The 23,090-nt window shown below is 45.1% G+C and overlaps 1 protein-coding gene and 1 pseudogene across 1 annotated transcript in view; both read right to left on the bottom strand.

The window, feature by feature from the left end:
- The window catches only part of MINDY4 (MINDY lysine 48 deubiquitinase 4), a 104,643-nt gene that overhangs the window by 67,631 nt on the left and 13,922 nt on the right, over positions 1-23,090 (bottom strand). The window contains exons 5-6 of the mRNA XM_087712373.1: positions 22,760-23,012; positions 14,966-15,399 (exon numbers count right to left, since the gene is read on the bottom strand). Of these exons, the coding sequence (XP_087568499.1) occupies positions 14,966-15,399; positions 22,760-23,012 (687 nt within the window). The remainder of the gene's footprint in view (positions 1-14,965; positions 15,400-22,759; positions 23,013-23,090) is intronic.
- LOC148045751 (guanine nucleotide-binding protein G(I)/G(S)/G(O) subunit gamma-5 pseudogene) lies at positions 18,324-22,470 on the bottom strand (annotated as a pseudogene).

Below are 23,090 nucleotides of genomic sequence, written 5' to 3'. Positions count from 1 at the left end.
AATTTCAGAGGCTGGGGCTTTCGATGTTGAAGGCAGGAGTGAGAAAACCTAATTCCCAGAACTTCATACTCACTGTATAATGAAACGTCAACCAGGTGGACCCTCAGCCCATGGGCAACTACTAATGTAGTAGTTACTCCTAGAAAATCTCTTTGGAAGAAGGCGATTGGGTTTTTTTTGGGGGGGGGGATGTTAAAGTGTTCCAACTTTCCAAAACTTTCCAAATCAATTCTGTCTGTACATTTGCAATTCGTATTTTAACCTTTGTGCAAAAGTTGCCAGTCCTTGTTGACTTTTGTTGTTCTTAGGCTGTCTGAGCCACTTCCAAATATTATCTGGTGGATATCGGCTCCCATTGCCTTAGTAACTAATCTTCGTGTGTCTCGAAGTCAAAATGATCTTCCTTAAGTCTCTGTATTCAACGTGCCCGGAGGTTGAGTCATGGCAAATGAGCTTATTTCTTTGTGGAACTGAGAGGTTTCGCTGCCCCTTCAAACAGCTTCCTCGGTCAGAACAGATTAGTTAGCTAGGGAGTTGTTGGGACGTATCAACTCCAAAAATCAAGTCCAAAAGCAGAGATACTGGAATACTGCAATGTGCTCTACATGGGGATGCCCTTGAAGAGCATCCGGCGTCTTCAGCTGGTACAGAACGCGGCCGCGCGAGTGATTGTGGGTGCACCGCGGTTCACCCACATAACACCTGTCCTCCGCGAGCTGCGCTGGCTACCTGTCGATTTCCGGATGCGCTTCAAGGTGCTATTAGTCACCCATAAAGCCCTACATGGTAGTGGATCTGGATACTTGAGAGACCGCCTTCTGCCAATCACCTCCCTGCGACCAATTAGATCACACAGATTAGGCCTCCTCCGTATTCCATCGGCCAGCCAGTGTCGGCTGGCAACTACAAGGAGGAGGGCCTTCTCAGTAGTAGCCCCGACCCTTTGGAACGAACTCCCCGTGGAGATTCGTACCCTCACCACCGTCCAGGCCTTCCGCACAGCCTTGAAGAACTGGCTAGCCCGTCAGGCCTGGGGACAAGGATAGTGCCCCTCCCGAATGATGAATGTATGTTGCTTATTGTTTTTATTATATGTGTCTATGTTACTGTTTGCATTTCCCCCTCCCTGATTTTATGTGAGCCGCCCTGAGTCCCCTCAGGGAAAAGGGCGGCCTACAAATGTCAATAAAATCAAATCAAATCAAAGATACATCACCCTGCCAACAAAAGTGCCTATAGTCAAGGCGATGGTTTTCCCTGTTGCAATGGATGGCTGTGAAAGTTGGACCATAAGGAAGGCTGAGCACCAATGGAGGCCTTTGAACTCTGGTGCTGGAGAAGAAGACTCCTGCATTGAGTCCCTTGGATCTCACCCTCTGTCATCCCCTTCTCCTTTCACCTTCTTCCCCAACCTCAGGGTCTTCTCCAAGGAATCCTCTCTTCTCGTTTGGTGGCCAAAGTATTTGAGCTTTAGGGTCTGTCCTTCCAAAGATCAAAAATCAGAGCTGATTTTCTTCAGGATTGACTGATATGATGTCCTTGGAGTCCAAGGGACTCCCAAGAGTCTTCAACACCACCACAATTTGAAAGCATTATTTTTATTTTATTTTATTTTGCTATCTAAGCGTCTGTTTTTCCCATTTGCCATGGATGGCTGTGAAGGTTGGACTCTAAGGAAGGCCAAGCGCCAAAGAATGGAGGCCTTTGAACTCTGGAGAAGTGCTGGAGAAGACTCCTGCAAGCCCTTTGGACTGCAAGGCCATTCAACTGGTCAGTCCTGGAGGAGATCAACCCTGACTGCTCTTTAGAAGGCCAGATCCCGAAGAGGAAACTCAAAGACTTTGGCCACCTAATGAGAAGGAAGAAGGACTCCCTGGAGAAGAGCCTCATGCTGGGAAAGACGGAGGGCAAAAGAAGAAGAAGGGGACGGCAGAGAAGGAGGTGGAATGAATGGCATCATCAAAGCAGTTGGCGTGAGCTTAAGTGGACTCCAGAGGATGGAAGAGGATAGGAAGGCCTGGAGGAACGTTGTCCATGGGGTGGCAATGGGTCAGACACAACTTCGCAACTAACAACAACAACCAACTCCCCCTACACAAAACATGTTGTTTTTCCCCAAAGTAGAACACCTGTACAATGTTTCTTCATTATCCTGGAGAAACACAGCTGACTTCTTCATGCTAGCCCTAACATCCTCGAATGCTGGACTGGTTCAAAGCATATTTCGGAATGGGAGTTACAGCAAGTCCTCGACTTACAACAGTTCGTTTAGTGACTGTTCAAAGTTGCAACAGCACCAAACATGAAGTGGTTTGTGACCATTTTTCACACTTAACAACCATCACCGCACCCTTGCAAGTTATCTGATCAAGATTCAGATGTTTGGCAACTGACCCACACTTATGACGGTTGCAGTGTCCCCTTTTGCGACCTTCCGACAAGCAAAGTCAATGGGGAAGCCCAGATTCACTTAATGACCGTGTGACTCGCTTAAAAAACCGCAGTGATTCACTTAATAAACGGGGCAAAATTCACCTAACAAATGTCTCGCTTAGCAACATAAATTTTGGGATCAGTGGGTTCAAAGGTCAAATGGCTACCTGTACAGGTACTCGACCAACAATCACAATAAGGGCCTGAATTTTCATTGCTAAACAAGGCGGTTGCTAAGTGAGTTGCGCCCAGTGTTATGACTTTTTGTTTTGTTTTAGCCATGGTTGTTAAGCAAATCCAGCTTCTCCCACTGTGTTTGCTGGCCGGAAGCCAGCAGAGAAAAAGGTCGCGAATGGAGATCACGTGACTTCGGAATGTTGCAAGTGCTGTAAATTGAGGTCAGGAGCCAAGCGCCCGAATTTTGATCACGTGACCATGCAGGGAGGCTGTGACAGCGGTTAAGTAGCAATATAGCAATAGCAGTAGACTTATATACCGCTTCATAGGGCTTTCAGCCCTCTCTAAGCGGTTTACAGAGTCAGCATATTGCCCCCAACAACAATCCGGGTCCTCATTTTACCCACCTCGGAAGGATGGAAGGCTGAGTCAACCTTGAGCCTAGTGGGATTTGAACCGCTGAACTGCTGATCTAGCAGTAGCCTGCAGTGCTACATTTAACCACTGCACCACCTTGGCGTAGGGAAGTAAGGAAACAGTCCTAAGCCGCTTTTATTTTCAGTGCTGTTGCAACTTCAAATGGCCACTAAGTGAACCGTTGTAGGTCGAGGACTTGCGGTAACTCCCATTCCGATATATGCTTTGGACCACTGAGGAAAACAATCCGGCCTGTAGTTGTAAGTCACTTTTTTTAAGTATCGTTCTCACTTTGGTCACTAAGCAAGTAAGTGATTGTAAGTCAGCGACTACTTGGTATCCTGGGCAGTTCAAATTTGGACACTGTTTACCCAAATTATAATCGTTCTAGCTCCATCAGGGAGGGAGGGTGATAGGAAGGAAGGAAGGAAGGAAGGAAGGAAGGAAGGAAGGAAGGAAGGAAGGAAGGAAGATGAGAGAGGGAAGGGAAGGAAGATAACAGACACACACACAGAGAGAGTAAATAAGGTAAGAAAGAGAAAGGAAGAAAGGAAAGAAAGAAGGAACAAAGGAAGGAAGATGAGAGAGAGAAAGGGAAGGAGGGAGGGTGAGAGAGAGGAAGGAAGGGTGAGAGAGTGGAAGGAAAAAAGAGTGATAGAGGAAGGAAGGGAGGAAGGAAGGAAAGAAGGAACAAAGGAACGAATGAAGGAAAATGAGAGAGAGAAAGGAAGGGAGGGAGGGTGAGAGAGAGGAAGGAAAGAAGAGTGAGAGAGGAAGGGAGGAAGGAAGATGAAAGAAAGAGGAAGGAAGATAAGAGAGAAATGAAGGAAGGGAGGATGAGAGACAGGAAGGAAGGAATGAAGGAAGGAGGGAAGATGAGAGAGGGAAGGGAAGGAAGATAACAGACACACACACACAGAGAGAAAATAAGATAAGAAAGAGAGAGGAAGGAAGGAAAGAAAGAAGGAACAAAGGAACAAATGAAGGAAGATGAGAGGGGGAAAGGAAGGGAGGGAGAGTGTGAGAGAGGAAGGAAAGAAGAGAGAGAGAAGGAAGGGAGGAAGGAAGATGAAAGAGAGAGGAAGGAAGGAAGATAAGAAAGATAGAGATTAAGGAAGGGAGGGTGAGAGACAGGAAGGAAGGAAGGAAGATAAGAGAGAGGGAAAGGAAGATAAGAGAGAAAAAGGAAGAAGGATGGATGGATGGATGGATGGATGGATGAAAAGAGAGGGGGAAGGAAGGAAGGAAGGAAGGAGAATTAGAAAGAGAGAAAGAGGAAGGGAAGGGGAGCAAAGGGGAGCAGTAGATGATGAAGAGAAGAGAAGGGGAAAAACAAGGATGGAGGGAGGGGAAAGTTTAAAAGAAAATGTGCCATTTCTAAGATCCCATCAAGGTAACCTATTTTGCTGACGGCCAGGAAAATATAAGGAAAAGAGTCAAGAAAAGATGACTCAGATTGAAAATAACTCCGTGTACAGCCCAGGATGGAGACTGACTCACTGGTATTATGGGATGACTCAGGGCTGAAGGAACAGCCCAACATGGTGTGGAAAAGCCCCATCATGATGAGCTGGAGGTAAAATGATTGACACCCAAGTTTCGCCGTGAGATGCCACCCATTTCTAATCCTGGCGCTGTGGGCCGTAATCTAGAAATTCAGACTTTCCTTGGGGATGCCTGTCTCTTAGCCAGCTGTTCATTTCCACAGTTCTGTTTTTTCACAGTTCTGCTTCACTACAAGGACAAAAATAGGAATGGAGTTCAAGAAAAGAAAGATTCAGACCTTGCTGCTTCACTACAAGGACAAAAATAGGAATGGAGTTCAAGAAAAGAAAGATTCAGACCACCAGAATAGAGCTGGAAAGGGACCTTGGAGGTCATCTAGCCCAACCTCCAGCATCGAAGGACCCACAGCTTCCGGGGGCAGCTTCTGTTCCACTGGTTGATTGTCCTCACTGTTAGGAAGCTCCTCCTTAATTCCAGGCTGCTTCTCCCCTTGATTAGTTTCCATCCATTGCTTCTTGTCCTGACAGGCCTCATTGTGAAATAGAAATAAATATATCCGGAACTCCACTTTGATCACCGTTGGCATTGACAAAATTCCCATCCGTCAATTGCAAAATGCAGCTTGTTTCGGCAGAATTACAGAATGACAGAGCGGAAGGGACCTTGGAGGTCTTCTAGTCCAACCCATGCTCGGGCGGGAAACCCTAAACCTGTGATGGCGAACTGTTCCTGAACTTCCAGTTTGCGTGTTAGGCCATCTTTGGCCCTAGAAAGCCTCTGGAGCCTGGGGAGGGTGAAAAACAGACTTCCTGGGCCCACCGGAAGTCAGAAAACAGACCATTTCTGACCTCTGGGGGTGGGGGAGGCCCTTTTCGCCCTCCCCAGGGTCCAAGAAAGCCATGCACACATGTGTGGGGCAATGGGGTGTGTGTGTCATGGGTGCATGTGCAGGGGGCATGGTGCGTGGGGCATTAAATTATGGGGGTGGGCATGCGAGCAAGCGCAATAGCACATGCGCAGGGCTTTTTGGACACCCAAAAAGTTCGCCATCATTGCCCCTGACCCAATTTAGACCAATGGTTGCCCAACTTCTTCCTTTTAAAATGTCCAGTGTTGGGGGCTTCCGGATTGGGCGTGGTCTGAGAGGAGCTGTTCTTTTTAACAGCTCCGGATCCTTGGCTACGTTGAGCTGTCTAAACAGTATCCATCAACTGTTTGACAGTTTGATTACCTCTTCTCCGGGCATAGGAGGAGGAGGCGAGTAAGCTATGTTTCGGCAGCGCTCCATTTAACCCCCCCCAGAACATAAATCTGGGGTGGAAAGAGGGAGCCGCCCGGTAACACAGTGGATTCTCCGTCCGGTAACACAGTGGATTCTCCGCGTCAAGGACTTCTGCCTTTTTTGCAGAATGAAGGCAGAGCCAAGGTGGCACAGTGGTTAAATGCAGCACTGCAGGCTACTGCTAGATCAGCAGGTCAGCGGTTCAAATCTCACTGGCTCAGGGTTGACTCAGCCTTCCATCCTTCCGAGGTGGGTAAAATGAGGACCCAGATTGTTGGGGGCAATATGCTGACTCTCTGTAAACCGCTTAGAGAGGCCTGAAAGGCCTATGAAGCGGTATATAAGTCTACTGCTATTGCTATTGCTATACGTCCACCCTCAGCTCAAGGATTGATTTATTACTGATTCCAATATGGGCAGAGATGATACTGGAGAACTTCAATGTCCAGTGTTGGGGAGCACAGCTTACATCCTGCGATAAAACCTTTAACCCACCAAACAATAACGTTTGCCTAACCTATAGGTCCTTTTGAAAGACTCAATAGGTGGACAAAAAAAAAAAAGGCCAAATCAGTCTTAACTGTGGCTGGGCTACCAAGTTGTGGGTAGCTCAGACCATCCCTGGAGTTTTCAAGAAAAGATTGGACATCTGTTTGACCTGAATGCTATAAAGTCCAGGGAGCTGGACTAGAAGACCTCTGGAGTCCCCTCCAGCCCTGGGATTCTACATTTTATGCTCTGTCTGAACTAACCCACATTAGAAGACGACAGCCTTCTAAGCCTGAAAGTATGATTCTGCCACGCAAAGAGACTAGAGAGGATCTCTTCCAAGATGATGGGGGAGGAGAGGGGAAGGAGAAGGAGGAGGAAGAAGAATGAAGAAAAAGAAGATAGAAAGAGGGAGGAGAAGGGAAGGAGAAGAGGAGGAGGAGGAAGAAGAAGAGGAAGAGGAAGAAGAAGAAGAAGAAGAAGAAGAAGAAGAAGAAGAAGAAGAAGAAGAAGAAGAAGAACAACAACAACAACAACAACAACAACAACAACAACAACAACTAGTAATGTTTCAAAGAAAAAGTGCAAACAAGAGAAACTTCCTAACAGTGAGGACAATTAACCAGTGGAACAGCTGGCCTCCAGAAGTTGTGGGTCCTTCAATGCTGGAGGTTTATAAGAAGAGACTGGATCTAACTGAAATGGTAAATACTTGAGCAAGGGGTTGGACTAGAAGACCTCCAAGGTTCTTCCAGCTGTCTTCTGATTGATTGATGTTTGCCCTGACTCCATTCTCCAATAGGCTTAGCTGCCCCTTATTCCAACATTTCCGGGGCTCAACCCCTTCCCCAAGTCATTCCCACGTGCGACCACTACAATCTTTTGAGCCCTTCAACTGATGCTATTCTTTGTCTGCCTTTTTGCTAACTATTGTTCTCTTCCACCACCTCCTCCTCCTCCTCTTCTTCTTCCTCCTTCATCTCCTCTTCCTCCTCCCCCCTCCACTTCCTCCTCTTCCTCCTTCTTCTTCCTCCTTCCCCTCCTCTTCTTCCTCCTCCTCCTCTTCTTCTTCCTCCTCCTCCTTCTTTCTCCTCCACCTCCTCCTCTTCCATCTCCTCTTCCTCTTTCTCCTCCTCCTCCTTCTTCCTCCTCCCCCTCCTCTTCCTCCTTCTCCTCCTCCTTCTTCTTCTTCCTCCTTCACCTCCTCTTCCTCCTCCTCCCCCTCCTCTTCCTCCTTCCTCCTCCCCCTCTTCTTCTTCCCTCCTCCTCCTTCTTTCTCCTCCACCTCCTCCTCTTCCATCTCCTCTTTCTCCTCCTCCTCCTTCCTCCTCCCCTCCTCTTCCTCCTTCTCCTCTTCCTTCTTCTTCTTCCTCCTTCCCCTCCTCCTTTTCTTCTTCCTCCTCCTCTTCTTCTTCTTCTTCCTCCTCCTTCTTCCTCCTCCCCCCTCCTCTTCCTCCTTCTCCTCCTCCTTCTTCTTCTTCCTCCTTCACCTCCTCTTCCTCCTCCTCCCCTCCTCTTCCTCCTTCCTCCTCCCCCTCCTCCTCCTCTTCTTCCTCCTCCTCCTTCTTCCTCCTCCCCCTCCTCTTCCTCCTCCTCTTCCTCCTTCTCCTCCTCCTTCTTTTTCTTCCTCGTTCCCCTCCTCCTCCTCTTCTTCCTCCTTCTTCTTCCTTCTCTTCCTTCTTTCTCCTCCACCTCCTCCTCTTCCTCTTTCTCCTCCACCTCTTCTTTCTCTTCCTCCTCCTCCTCCTCCTCCTCCACCTCCTCCTTCTCCTCTTCCTTCTCCTCTTCCTCCTCCTCTTTCTTCCTCTTCTTCTTCTTCCTCCTCCTCCTCCTCCTCCTCCTAGGCCTGCTTGCCTGCAAGGAAAGGGACTATTGGCTTCCCTTCGCTAGAGGGTACCCAATTACCGTACACGCCGCAGACCCTGCCATGCTGTGAGAAGGAAGCAATCCATCATCCTAGCTGAAAGGGACCGGAAAAAATAAGGCCGCATTGTATAAGCAACCCCAAGTGTGCTCCCTCCGATTGTCCAGTCCTGCCTTTGATCTCGAGATATACCAGGGAGGCCGCCTTTACTGGAAGCGCAGGGCTGGGTGGCGGAGAAACTCCTCCGTTTCATTCACAAAGGGACATTTCCTCCACGGCTCCTGCAGACAATAGTCCCATCTTGCCTAATGAGGACGCAAAGGGAATCCCAAAATAAGCCGCGGTGGCCAGCCAACGTTCAGCTGAAGGCGAGGGGGATGGCTCGGGCTTTCTCAACTGAGGGGCAGAAGGACTGGACGAAGGTGGTTGAGGATGCTTTCCAACACTGGAAGATTTTTTAAGAAGAGGTTGGAAAAGAGCAGGAGGTGGAGGGAAGAGGAAGGAAAAAGGAATGAAAGAAGAAAAAGAGGGGAGTGGGGGGGAAAGGAAGGAAGGAAAGGAAAGGAAAGGAGGGAGGGAAGGAAGAAAGGAAGAAAGAAAGAAAGAAAGAAAGAAAGAAAGAAAGGAAGGAAGGAAGAAAAAGATAGATGGATAGATAGAAAGAAAAAGATGGAAAGAAAGAAAAAAAGAATGAAAGAAGAAAAAGAGGGGAGCGGGAGGGAAAGGAAGGAAGGAAAGGAAAGGAGAGAGGGAGGGAAGGAAGAAAGGAAGAAAGAAAGAAAGGAAGAAAAAGATGGATAGATAGAAAGAAAAAGAAAGATGGAAAGAAAGAAAGAAAGAAAGAAAGAAAGAAAGAAAGAAAGAAAGAAAGAAAGAAAGAAAGTAATAAGGAGGGCTTTGAATCTTCTTATAGATAACCTTTGTAATTTTTCACTGTGAGCACGAAGTCACGCATTAAATATGAAATTCTGTTGCCTTTCCAGAGTTTCTCAGCCAGGACAACTTAAAGGCACTTGAACTTCAACTGCCCCCCCAAAATCCGTGTTGATTCTTCCTTTTTAAATCTGCAGCACTAAAACCAAGTTTTATCTTAAAGATCAGGAGGATCCAGGAAACAATAGGAAGCATCGGAGGAGGGAAATGCATAGGATGCCTATCTCGTGTGTCGAGGCCATGATCCTGGACCAATCCAAGGACAATGGGTTTAAGACCTCCGGACTTCTTCCGAGAAACCTCGGAGTCAAAGAGGAAGAAATAAAACTTATCTAGCCAAGGAAGAGAAAACGAGGCTGGGGAACATGAAGATGTGTCCGCTGTTCTCACATGCTCTGGTTACATGCCTTGCAAACGGTTTTTGAGACCTTGATTTCAAACACCGACTTTTCCCCTGAAACTGGGAAGGCCTGGGGTTTTTTTCTTTCCTCCAGATTTTCACAAGGAATCGACCAATCAATAAAAATATTCCTGACTCAGCCCTACCTTCGCAAAGGAGTGGGAAGAATTATTATATATATATATATATATATATATATATATATATATATATATATATATATATATATATATATATATATATATATATATATATATATATATATATATATATATATATATATATATATATATATATATATATATATATATATATATATATATATATATATATATTCATATATTCCTGAAATTTCATTATTTTTGCAATGAAGTCCTTTGTAGACACAGGAGAACGATGGAACAACTCTGCAAGTGCACTGAATGGAACAGATTAAGAAGACAATATTTCACAAATATTAATATAGCTAGTCCTCGACATAACGGCCACAATTGCACATAGAAGTTATATTGTTAAGTGAGACATTTGTTAAGCGGGTTGAACTGTATCCTGTTTTCCTTGTGCAAATAAGGCAAAGGGGCACAGCTGGAAGGGGAATTCTGGGAGTTGAAGTCCAACCGCCTTAAGGCTGACAGATCTTCCTCCCTCCTCTACACTATACAGGAAAGCTCCCGATGTACATCGGATTCATTTAGTGACCGTTCGAAGTTACAGCATTGGAAAAAGTGAATCTGGAAAAAGCTGCAGGGTCTCTGTGATCACATGGCAGAGATGGGTTCCTACCAGTTCGCACCAGTTCGGTAGAACCGGTTCATCAAATCTACTGAACCAGTTAGAAGAGGTTCCACCAGAAAACAGACAACACCTACAGAAGAGGTTCCAAAATTTTTTGAAACCCACCGACACACACACACAGATTCACACAGAGAGAGAAAGAGAAAGAGAAAGAAAGGAAGAAAAAAATGAAGAAAAAAAGAAAAGAAAGAAAAAGTGAGAGATGAAAGAAAAAAAGGAAAAAGGGACAGAGACAAAAGGAAGGAAAGAGAGAGAGAGAGAGAGAGAGAGAGAGAGAGAGAGAGAGAGAGAGAAAACACATGGCTGGCAAGCCACTCCCACAAAGGAGGCCACACCCACAGAGTAGGTTCAAAAAAATTTTGAAACCCACCACTGTCATATGGTCAATGCCAAGAATGCTTGGCAACTGGCATGTACTTGTGCCGGTTGTAGTGTTCCGGTTGGGTCACGTGATTCCCTTTTGGCGACCTTCTGACAAGTGAAGTCGATGGGGAAGCCGGATTCATGGTTTGTCATGGGTGACAAACTTAAAAAAACTGTGGTGATTCATTTAACAACTACGGGCAAGAAGGTCATAAAATGGGACAAAACTTACTTAACAAATGCCTCACTGGGAAACTTGAATTCTGGTTCTGTTGTGGTCATAAGTTCAGGACTACATGTATAGTGCCAAGGTAAATCTCTGACTTAACGTTGTTTTGTCAGCATATTTCTTTTTTAAAAAAGAAAATTCCACAGCCTCCCATTATTTTATATATTCAGGCCCCTACTTGGGTGTTTTCCTTCCAATTTGTTCCACACGGAGAGGAAGAATGATTGCCCAAAGTCTTCGGCTTTGAGCAGTATCAAAATGCAGGATGTGGCTGTTGTTGTTGTTGTTGTTGTTGTTTTTAAGGGGAAAACAGGAGCGAAGAAATAAAGGAGTCTTGAATGGGGCTTACAAACGGGAAATTCAGAAATCCCAGCAAAGGGGAACGACTTGGAAGCCGATACCAAAAGCCCCTGAGCCCCAGGGGATACTTTCTGGAAATACAAAACGGATTTGGGGGTGGGGGTAGCTTTAATTGGGCTCTTTATCTTGTACAGATGGTCCTCAACTTACAACCGCAATTGAGCCCAGCGTTTCTGATGTGAAGTGAGGCTTTTTTAAAGTGCGTTTTGCCCCCCATTTTACGAACTATCTTGCCAAAGTTGTTAAGTGATTTGCTGCATTTGTTAAGTTAGTTTAGTTTAGTTTAGTTTAGTTTTATTTGTCATTTATAGGCCGCCCTTTCCCCAATTCGTGGGAAGGAGTGCAAGACAAAACATAAAATATGTGAATAAAATAAAATAAAGCAGTAAAACACAACATTCATTCAACATTCGGGTGGGGCGGATTAGGATCTTATCCCCAGGCCTGACGGGATAGCCAGATCTTGAGGGCTGTGCGGAAGGTCTGGAGGGTGGTGAGGGTACGAATCTCCACGGGGAGATTGTTCCATAGTGTCGGAGCCGCAACAGAGAAGGCTCTCCTCCGAGTAGTCGCCAGTCGGCACTGACTGGCGGATGGAATTCGGAGGAGGCCTAATCTGTGCGATCTGATGGGACGGAGGGAGGTAATCGGCAGAAGGCGGTCTCTCAAGTTAGTAACATGGTTGTTAAGTGAATCACTGGAATAGTATAGTATAGTGTAGGGTAGGGTAGGGTAGGGTAGGGTAATGTAGTGTAGTGTAGGGTAGGATAAATGGAACAGAACAGAATCTAACAGAACAGATTAGAATAAAAAGAACATGTAATGGAATGGAATGGGACGAAGCAGAGTGAAACAGAAGGGAATGGAATGGAATGGAGTAGAACAGAATGGAATGGAACAGAGCAGAATGTAGAATAGAATTACAGAATAGAATAGAATAGAATAGAATAAGAATACAATACAATGGAATGGAGCGGAATGGAACGGAATGTAGAATAGAATAGAATTACAGAATGGAATAGAATAGAATAAAATGGAATGGAATGGAGTAGAACAGAATGGAATGGAACAGAGCAGAATGTAGAATAGAATTACAGAATAGAATAGAATAATAGAATGGAATGGAATAGAATAAGAATACAATACAATAGAATGGAATGGAGCGGAATGTAGAATAGAATAGAATTACAGAATGGAATGGAATAGAATAGAATAGAATGGAATGGAGTAGAACAGAATGGAATGGAACAAAGCAGAATGTAGAATAGAATAGAACAGAATTACAGAATAGAATAGAATAATGGAATGCAATGGAATAGATAGCAATAGCAATAGCAGTCTGTTTTTTACTCATTTCTGCCCTCCCCAGCCCTCAGGAGTACTCTGGAAGCCTCCTAAAGGCTATCCCCGGCCATTTTTGTGAATGGGGTGGGGTTTTGTGAGGCCAAAAATGCTGCATTCAGTGTATAAGACGCACCCAGATTTTCACCCTCTTTGGGGGGGGGAGGTGCGTCTTATACTCCGAAAAACACAGTATATCCCAATTGTGGAAAACTACCTATATTCCCTCTCAGCCTTCCCAGGCACTTGCAGGATTCGACCTGTGATGCAGCCAGCTGCATTGTCCAGTAGCACCCAACTGACCCTGTTGGTGTTTTGCATAGGGTTTTTTGGTCCATGCAGTGCAAGGGTCAGCTTCCTCGTAGAGGAGGGGGTGTGAAACTCAAAGCTTGCCGGCCAGATCTCATCTGTAGAATGTTTAGATCTTGCCCGCGTTGCCTCTGGCAGTGAAAATGGAGCTCCGAGGGAGGGGGGGGATGTGTGCCCCCAGCTCCATTTTCAGTGGCAGAGGACTGCAGGAGGCTCTCCCGGATGAAAGTGGAGTCCAGGGCAGGCTACGCACGAGTCCCCCCTCGAGCTCCGTTTTCACTGGCAGAAGGCTAGCAAAACAATCTGAAAGCAAAACAAAAGGAGAAATGTTTCCCCTTTGGCATTTGAGCGTCCAAGAAGGGTTAGATTTAGATTTATTAACATTTATTAACATGGGAAAGGAGAAAGGGAAAGAGGAAAGACAAAGGAAAAGAAGGAAAGATGGGAAGAGAGGAAGGAAGGAAAGAGGGAGGAAAGAGGGGAAGGAAGGGTTGGTTCCTCCCCTCGCGCATTTGTGTATAGTGAAGGCTAATCTTTTTCCCCTCGCGTGCCAAAAATGGGGGGAGTGCAGGGGGGTTGTGCGCAGGTGTGCCCACACCCATAATTCTATGTGCGTGACCCCTGCCCTCCCCCCCCACACTTTTGGTGCGGGATGGACCTGTTTTTCGCTCCGTGGCACGACAAAACCGTGCTTGACTAAGCCGCACCCGATTAAACCGCGTCGCTGACGTCATCAACAGGGCGACAACAGCGAGCACGGAGAAAGAAGGGCGCTTTAAATAGCGCTTTGAAAGCAAGCCGATTCAACTTAAGGTAAGGGTTAGGGTTAGGGTTAGGTTTAGGGTTAGGGTTAGGGTTAGGTTAAGGGTTAGGGTTAGGTTTAGGGTTAGGTTAAGGGTTAGGTTTAGGGTTCGGTTTAGGGTTAGGTTAAGGATTAGGTTTAGGGTTAGGTTTAGGGTTAGGTTAAGGATTAGGTTTAGGGTTCGGTTTAGGGTTAGGTTTAGGGTTAGGTTTAGGGTTAGGTTTAGGGGTTAATTTTAGGTTTAGCGTTTACAGCGTGCTTCTGTCTCCGCGCTGTTGTCGCCCTGTTGATGACGTCAGCTACACGGTTTCGTCGAGCGCGGTTTAGTCGAACGCGGTTTTGTGGTGTAACCTTTCGCTCTCCCCAGGCTCCATGGGCTTTCTAGGAGCCGGGGGGGGACAGGGGGAAGCCTCCTGAAGGCTCTGGAGGGCGAAAAACGGCCCTACGGGCAAACCGGAAGTCACTCTCCTGAACTTCCCTACTGATATCCGACTCCAAAGGCAGCTGATAACTGTCGGACGGCCCTGGCCCCCACTCTGCCTCCGACACGGAGCCCTCATCAGAGCCTTCCCCAGACTCCAGGACTGGCCCAGGTTCCCCCTCAACCTCCTCATTGTCCGAATCTGCTGCCAGCTCCGTTGGCTGCTGGTGGGCCACAACAATGCCACTGTAACTTCAAACCGTCACTAAATGAACAGTTGTTAAGTCGAGGACCTGTATTCCTTATGGGAAAAATTTGTTTGGTATTCGTTGTTTTTGGTACTCATTGCTCTCCTTAAATAATAGGTTCACTGGAAGCCCTACCTCGACTTTCACCTATTCATTCAGTGACCATTCAAACTTACAACAGCACTGAAAGAACGACTTATGACCATTATTCACACTTAGCAGCGTCCCTGCAGTCACGTGATCAAAATTCAGATGCTTGGCAACTGGCATGTACTTATGACCGTTGCAATGTCCCGGGGTCACGCAATCCCCTTTTGCAGCCTTCGTACAAGCAGGACTCACTTAACAGCCATCTTTGCTTAGCAGCAGAAACTTTGGGGCTCAATTGTGGTCGTAAGTCAAGGACTACCTCTGCTTGCTTGCAGAAAAACTGGTGGCAGCCAACTATGGCAATTTTACGACTTCAAGAATTTCGTACACAAATGTTTCACGCGCACAGCCCCGTGTGAGTTCTCGGCCAGGTGTGTTACATGCATGCCTACATTTAAAAAAAAAAAAAAACGCTTCACTTAACAGAAATCTCACTGGGAGCTGACCTGATGTCTGTAAACGAGGAATCATTTTTCTGCGAGGACTTCACAACACTCCGATTTCCCGCCGCCGTTTCCTTCCGGAAAACCTCCACCGGGCGCCTTTTTTCATCGCCGGACGCATTTTTCTTTCCTTCAGCTGGCCTTTCCAGGACCGTCTTGGTCAAGGGGTCATCTCCAGAACTGGCCGCATTTCGGACTGTTGAATCGTCCTTCTCGGCACACCGAGTGGAGGGGGAGTTGGGAGAACCGTTCTGACGAAGGTTGAGTGGACACTCCGCGAGGGCAGACAGGAGTTCGTCCCACTGTCTGGGAGTTGTGGTTTTCTCGAAGGAGTGAGCCGGAAGGACTGTAGAACTCTTAAAAGTGGCTTCCTGGCCAGATTCGGCCGGGCTGCAAATTCCAGATAGCCGCCTCTGGTGCCTTCTTTTTAAGGAATCCTGTAGGAAACACCAAAGTCTCATGGAAGGTACCAGCTCAAAACATTATGTTCGAGTACAAAAAGACGGACAGCAATTGGTTGTAGGTGTAATAAGGGTAGTGCTTCTTTAAAACATATGCTTTTAAAAGGTACGTCAGCGCAAGAGAGGTCGTGACTTGGAAGAGACATGGTAACAAGATCAGCCAATGAATAGACGTGGCAACTGCGTCAGCCAATGAGGGCTGTTTGGAAACTGAAACAGTATTTGCTGTGTGAGCAACAAGGAGACAGCAAGGAGCCTGGGCATGGCTTAGCTCTGCAGTTCTGAGTCTGTGCTGAGCTCTAAACAGGTCTGCTGCTCTGAAGTGAAACTGAAAACTGTTCTCTCCTCTGCCTGTGTCTGCTTGTATTTACTACCACATTGGAAAAACCTGCTTTTGGTATTGTATATTTACTTCAAGTGTCATATTATATATAGAGAGACTGAATCCTGCTGAATCAGTTACGTGTGTGTGCTTTCTGGATGCGATTGCTGCAGCAAACTCTGACAAGGTAGTCCTCCACTTACAACGGTTTCTTTAGAGACCGAAGTTACTAGGATACAGGTAGTCCTCAAATTACAACAGTTCATTTAATGAACTGTTCGCTAAAGTTGAAGTTACAATGGCACTGAAAAAAAGTGACTTAGGACCATTTTTTGCACTTATGACGGTTGAAGCATCCCCAAGGTCACGTGATTTACATTTTGATGCTTGACAACTGGTTCATGTTTATGACGGTGGCAGTGTCCCAGGGTCACATGATCATCTTTTGTAACCTTCTGATAAGCAAAGTCAAAGGGGGAAGCTAGATTCACTTAAGGACTGGTTAGAAATTTAACGAGGGCAGTGTTTAATGTAAATGTATGGCCCCTTTTACCCAATGGATTGAAGAGAGCCAATCTGTTGTATTGTAGGGCTGGCCCAGAAACCAGGAGTTGGTGAGTTCTAGTTCTGCATTAAGCATGAAAGCTGGCTGGGTGATTTAGGGCCAATCACTGGGAGATGGTGAGTTCTAATCTCGCATTAGGGAGTAAAAGCCAACTCCTGGTGATTGGCCCAAAAATCACCCACCCGGCTTTCATACTTAAGGCAGGACTAGAACTCATAGACACCTGGTGACTGGCCCAAAGTTACCCAGCTAACCTTTGTCCCTCTGGCAGGGCTAGAATTTTGCATCTCCTTGTGTCTTGTTCCAGATCAAATCAATCTTTATTATAGTCAAAGACTAGCCTAAGGATAGTGGCGTACAGAAAAAAAATTAAATATAAAAAATGTAAGTATTAAATTGGATAAAACCATAAAAAAATCTAAAACAAACAAATGCGGATTAAAAACAAAAAATGGACATATAAAAAAATACGATGAACTGGGGGGAAAAGGAGCTGATGTCGTGCAGGTACGACGTGCGATCTCAGAGCTCTGAGATTGCAGTCAGCATTTTTGCCGCTGGATGGTCCATTCGGACCTAAACCGTCCCGAAGAAATGGTGACAGGGAAGAGTATGTCTTGCTGATCTCAGGGACACCAAAAAGTCCCTGATTGATCCAAGAGAATATCTTCTTGCTGGCGACAATAAACATAGCCTCAAGCTGCTGAAGTCGGGACAGCTCTGCAACGGGAGGAAAGCGGAATGAGAAAGTGTGTCCATCTGGTGAGGAAATCTTATTTTTATAAAAGACTGCCCAAAAAAGATTGAACTTAAATTAAACTGGTAAAGAAAAGGAAATAAGCGGTGAAATTAAGCATTATTGGACAGTGTGTTATCTTTTTTTTCTTTTTTTTTTATGGATGGAAGTTTTGTAAACATTTTTTACTTTTCAAAGTGAAAGTATTGGATTTTTTTCTTTTATTTCTTTTTTTACCTATGGATTAAATCTTTTCCTTTATTTCTACAATACTGGTTGTGATAGATGTTTTCTTTTTATTTTGTTTCATTTAAGAATTTTGTTTCTTCTAAGCCTGAAACATAAAGAAGATATAAAAGGAATATAAAAAGGGCAGTAATCTTAGAGGGAAAAGAAGTTACACTGCCACTTGGAGGTTGGAGGTTGAGACCTGGAAACATTGCTTTTTCTTTTTTCCCTTTGATCATTTTGACCTTGCACTTCAAAGGCTTCAGCTTGTTTATAGAAGAAATAAGGAGAAGAGCATGGGTTGTTTACACAGGTGCTCTTTGGATGCTTGTTGGTAACTGGAAAGAAGTGAAAACAAAGATTTGTTTTTAAACTAGAGTGGCAGTGTTTACTAATTGGAAGGATGGCACGACATCAAAAAGAAACCATAACATTACAACAGATCAGAGACGTGCAGTCACTGGAGGCAGGGGAGGCGGGGGCCGCACCAGTCTCATGAGGAAAAGGGAAGATTTTTTTAAAATAATTAAAAAGGCCAAGGTAGTTGCTGCCAGACTCCAAGTCACAGTGACTCTGAGTCTGCTTAGTGCTAACTGTAGGGGGAGGCGAGAGAACTATGGGCCTCCTTTGCATAAGGAATTTTTCGCCTTTTAAGAGTTAAGCAAGGGTTAAGAAGCGAAAAATTCCTTATGCAAAGGAGGCACGTGATTCTATCGCCTCCTCCTGCAGAGGGCACTTTGTTTAGAGGCTTTTTAAAAACATTTAAGCAGAGTCATCCACGTGGTGACTCTAGCAGCAACTAGCCTAGCCTGCCTGGCCCTGGCTAGACCAAATCTTGCATTTTTGACGCAGCTGGAAGGTATGTGGGTCAGAGGGAGGGGGCAGGGGGGAAGTGTGTGTGTGTGTGTGTGTATGTGTGTGTGCGTTATTTTTTAAAGTGCCTTCCGGGCCGAGTGAAGCAACAACCTTCGGACAGGAAAGCATACAGCTTGTTAGAGAAGAAGATTTTAAGGGGGGGGGGGGTTGAAACAATAGCAATCTTACAAGCTCAAAGTTGGCACATTAATACAAAAGTTTCTGTACAGGCTCCAAGCCATCTTGTTTCATTTCCATATTCAACATAATCAGCTAGGAAAAGGTGTTAGATCAAATCAGAGAAAAGAACAGACTTTCTGTGGTCTGAATGGATTTGTACTTGATGAAACGCCTGTTAATAAAGGATCGTGATGTGCATTTTGAAGGCAAAACTGCTTCAGATCAGCTGCAGCTTGGGGAAAGCCAGGGCTTGTGAGTTTGCCAATCGTGTGTGTGTGTGTGTTTGTGTGTGTGTTTGTGTGTGTGTGTGTGTGTGTGTGGCGTCGGGACAGAGTCTGACCCTCCGACAACCTAGCTGGAAAAGGGTGGGGGGGGGAGTGGAAAAACAAGAAGCGGTTTGAGCCCAATCTAACGGGTTGTGGGGACGAGGAGGAGAGTCGCCTGTTCCTTTAATTTGCTCTGTTTCCTCCCCGCTCCATAATTGGCAAACCGCATCTTCACAAGCCAGGACCGCGTGGTTCTCTGAGGGAGAGAGAGAGAGGGAGAGAGAGGAGGGCGCCTTTGGAAAGGGGGCTGCTGACGCAGAAATCCTCCCTCCCATCTCTCAGGTCTCTTTCCCCACCCCATTTCATTTCATTTCATTTCATTTTATTATATTTATATGCTGCCCTTTTCCCCCGAAGGGGACTCAGGGCGGCTAACAAATCAAATCAGGGAAGGGAGGGTACAGACAAAAAATAAAAAAACGAAACATAACAATACATAATTTAAAAACACACAACAGTCATACCATTCGAAACGGGGGCAGCAGCTCTTTAGCCCCCGGCCTGTCGGAACAGCCAGATTTTAACGGCTTTGCGGAAGGCCTGGAGGGTGGTGAGGGTTCGAATCTCCACGGGGAGTTCGTTCCAAAGGGTCAGAGCAGCCACAGAGAAGGCTCTCCTCCGGGTAGTCGCCAGTTGACACTGGCCGGCGGATGGAATTCGGAGGAGGCCTAATCTGTGGGATCTAATCGGTCTAGTGGAGGTGATTGGCAGCAGGCGGTCTCTCAAGTACCCAGGTCCAATACCATGAAGGGCTTTATAAGTGACGACTAGCGCCTTGAAGCGTATCCGGAGACCAATAGGCAGCCAGTGCAGCTTGCGGAGGATAGGTGTTACGTGGGTGAACTGAGGTGCACCCACAATCGCTCGCGCGGCTGCATTCTGGACAAGCTGAAGTCTCCGAATGCTCTTCAAGGGCTGCCCCATATAGAGCACGTTGCATCCATCCCTCCGCTCCCCCAAAAATCCACCCTCCGCCTTGCCAAGCCGCCGCGATGTCCTCGGAGAAAACAGGTGAAGAAGCGCCCTGGAGGCATGAGGGGGGGCAGAGTGGGAAAAAACACGCGGGGGAGGGAATTGCACGTGTGTGCGTGTGCCACGGAAGACCCCCATCTCCATCCACCCTCTCCAAACCCGGGAGGGGGGTGGGGTAAACCAGCCGGAGTGCGCGAGGCTAGCAAAAATGCCACGCGTGTAATTCCCACGCAAGTCCGGAGATCCATTGGCGAGGGAGGAGAGGAGAGAGAGCTTGCACAAGGGGAAAGAGGCGATGCTGAGTTGCAAAAGGGTGCATTTGAAGTGGGATTGGGAAGAGGGGGCCCCATCTGCTAAATGCCCCGTAAAGGGAAGGGATCGGCTCTTGGTCCCGCAGATGGTTTGGGATGCAGCTACGTTGATTCTCTGCAAGGATTGCATCTTTGCAAGGATGTGCTGCATGTGGCCGTGCAGGGATGTCACCCCAGGGAAAGTGGCTTGGGGGCGGTGTGCGGAGTGCAGAATATTGGCCAGCCGCCTCCATCCCCCTCCTCCAAAAAACCAGGATCTACAAAATGGATAAGGCCCAACCAAGTGGGGAGGGGCGAGGGGTGTTTTGGCCAAATCTGGAGCAGGAAAGTTTTTGTGTGGTGCGAGGGGCAAAGTTGCAGTCTTTGGGAAGGGGGTGGGTTGGGGTGAGGGAGGGAGGGAAAGAAGAGCGGCGTTTTTTCTTTCTCGTTCTCTCTGCCTCACCGGCCATGAAACTCACCGCACGTCACTATAACAGATTATGTTTGGAATTCAAAAATTATTAGAAACAACAGAGAGAATTGAGAAGAGATGGGAAAATATTGAAAATATAAATTGTAATGTGATAAAAGCTGATGGGAAAATGGAAGATATCCAGCAAATGGAAAAAGTGGAGGCTAGAGTCCTAAAAACCCAAGGGAAAAATGAACAAAGAGGCAAGATAATCGTGGATATTGACAGTGAACTGAGTGTGGTTGGAGAAGGAAAGAATGGAACAAGGAAAGGGAAGATAGATGGAAAGGTGCTTTACTCCAGATTTCAAGGTATAGAAGAAGAAAAAAGAGAAGAATTGATGGACTTAAGGAGAGAAACTTTGACAAAAACACTACTGATAACTAAAGATAAGCTGATTAAAGAAGCTGATGGAGGATTTCGAGATTTTACAAGATATGTAACAAGCAACAAGTTGCGAAGAGAAGTCCAAACAAATTTGATTAAGGAAATAACCAGAGTAATTCCACAAATGGCAAAAGAAATAGGACTACACTATTACGTCTATATAAGACACAGGTTGAGATATGAAAATTAATAATAAAACACTAGTTAAATTTAGTTAAAATTAGAGCAATATATTAAAAATGTAGTGATAATGGATAAAGTTAGATAAATAATTGATAATGATAACAATGTATACATATGTATTGGTTTGATAAGAGGAAATTTGGTATAAATTTTAAATGGTGAAAAAAGGGGGGAAAGTAAGTTAAACTTAGTCAAACTATTGTTAAATAAGTGATTGATAATGATAATAATGTAATAATTTGTATTGAGTTGATAAAAGGGAAACTGGGTATAAATTGTAAGCAATGATTAAAAAAAGAGGTCTAAACATTTTGTTATTAAACATAATTAATTTTTATCTTGAATGTGTTATAAAGATACAATGCGGCTGGATGATATTGAAAATAGATAAGGGAATGCCATTATGTTGTTTTGTTTTAAATTTTGGAATGTTTGTAATAAAGGGACGTTAAAACAACTATAGTCAAATGAAGGATGAGGTATGATGATAGCAATATATATAAATGTATTTGATGTAAAATATATAACTTGATATGAATCATAGGTGATGACTGTGGAAGGGATGCATGAAAGTTCTTTGTAACCAATTGACACACTTTCTACAATTTGTAATGGAAGATGATTTTAAGGTGTTTGTGTTTATTCAAAAAATTTATATATATATAGTTATATTTATGCTGATAAATAAATAAAGGGCATATTTATCAGCATAAATATAACAAATGTAACAAAAAGGCAACAGTAAAAAATATTGGGTTTCTGTCTGGATGGTCTCTTGTGACGAGCCGAAGACAGAGAGTGGAAGTGTGACCTTCCTCCCATATTTGGGCATACCAGGGGTTGTGACTTTAAATATATATATATGTGTGTGTGTGTGTGTGTGTGTGTGTGTGTGTGTGTATGTTGCATTTGTGCTGATAATATATATATGTGTGTGTGTGTGTGTGTGTGTGTGTGTGTATGTATATGTATATCTGTATATCTGTATATCTGTATATCTGTATATCTGTATATCTGTATCTGTATATCTGTATCTGTATCTGTATCTGTATCGGTATCTGTATCTACATCTATATCATCTATATATCTATATCATCTATATCATCTATATCATCTATATCATCTATATCATCTATATATCTATATCTATATCTATCTATCCATCCATCCATCCATCCATCTGTCCGTCCGTATCTGTATCTATATCTATATCTATATCATCTATATCTATATCCTCTATCTATCTATCTATCTATCTATCTATCTATCTATCTATCTATCATCTATCTATATACGGCGAACTAAATCTATCTAATACAGTAACAATAACAGTAATACAGTTGGAGGGGACCCTGGGGATCATCTAGTCCAACCCCTGTCCTCACAGAAGACTGATACTATTTCTGACAGATGGCTGTCCAGTCTCTTCTTAAAAGCCTCTATTGTGAATACGAATCAGTTTCTCAAATGTCAGAATTTTGGTGAAATTTGGGATGCCGCAATGGTTGTTATGTGGGGAAAAAATGGCCATCGTGTCCCTTTTTCCACTTATGTTGCGACTCTGAACAGCACCTCTGAGCTATTGTTAAGTTGAGGACTTAATAAAGTTTTTAAACAAATGGATTTAAGAGGGGAGAAGATTTACAACGGCCGTGAAAATGACTATTTTTCACACTTACAACTGCACTTACAACGAACTGTTGTACGCCGAGGACTACCTGTAAAATAAAGTTTTTAAAAAAAATAGATTTAAGAGGAGGGAAGGGGGAGAAGAGGAGGAAGGAAGGAAGCGAAAGCAGTTTAGGAGAAAAGTAAAAAACCTCTTGAGGTGCGTCGGCGGAAGCGGCCATCCTTCCGTGAGATGGAAGATTAGGCTGGCCTCGCGATTTCTCCCTCGAAGTCATTTTGCTCTCCGTAGACAATTCTCCCGGAATCTGTACCCCATCCAGGAGGTCGCATAGTTTCTTCTCTCCTTCGACCTGAGCATCCAATATGGTCCTGGCCTTGCCCTTCTCACTTGGCTTGTGACAATGCCTTCTGGATAGGCTGCTTACTCCCTCGTTGATCTCGTAGCTAAAAAACCCAACGACGACAAAGTTGGAAGGATCAGTGGAGAAAAAAAATAATAAGCCACGCATCTCCAGAAAAGCT

This window comes from Thamnophis sirtalis, unplaced genomic scaffold (assembly GCF_051295495.1).
Source record: "Thamnophis sirtalis isolate CommonGarterSnake01/CBP01778 unplaced genomic scaffold, rThaSir2_p1.2 scaffold_4, whole genome shotgun sequence".
NCBI lineage: Eukaryota > Metazoa > Chordata > Lepidosauria > Squamata > Natricidae > Thamnophis > Thamnophis sirtalis.
Note: the sequence above shows the minus strand (reverse complement) of the source record. Positions and strands in the feature narration are given on the sequence as shown.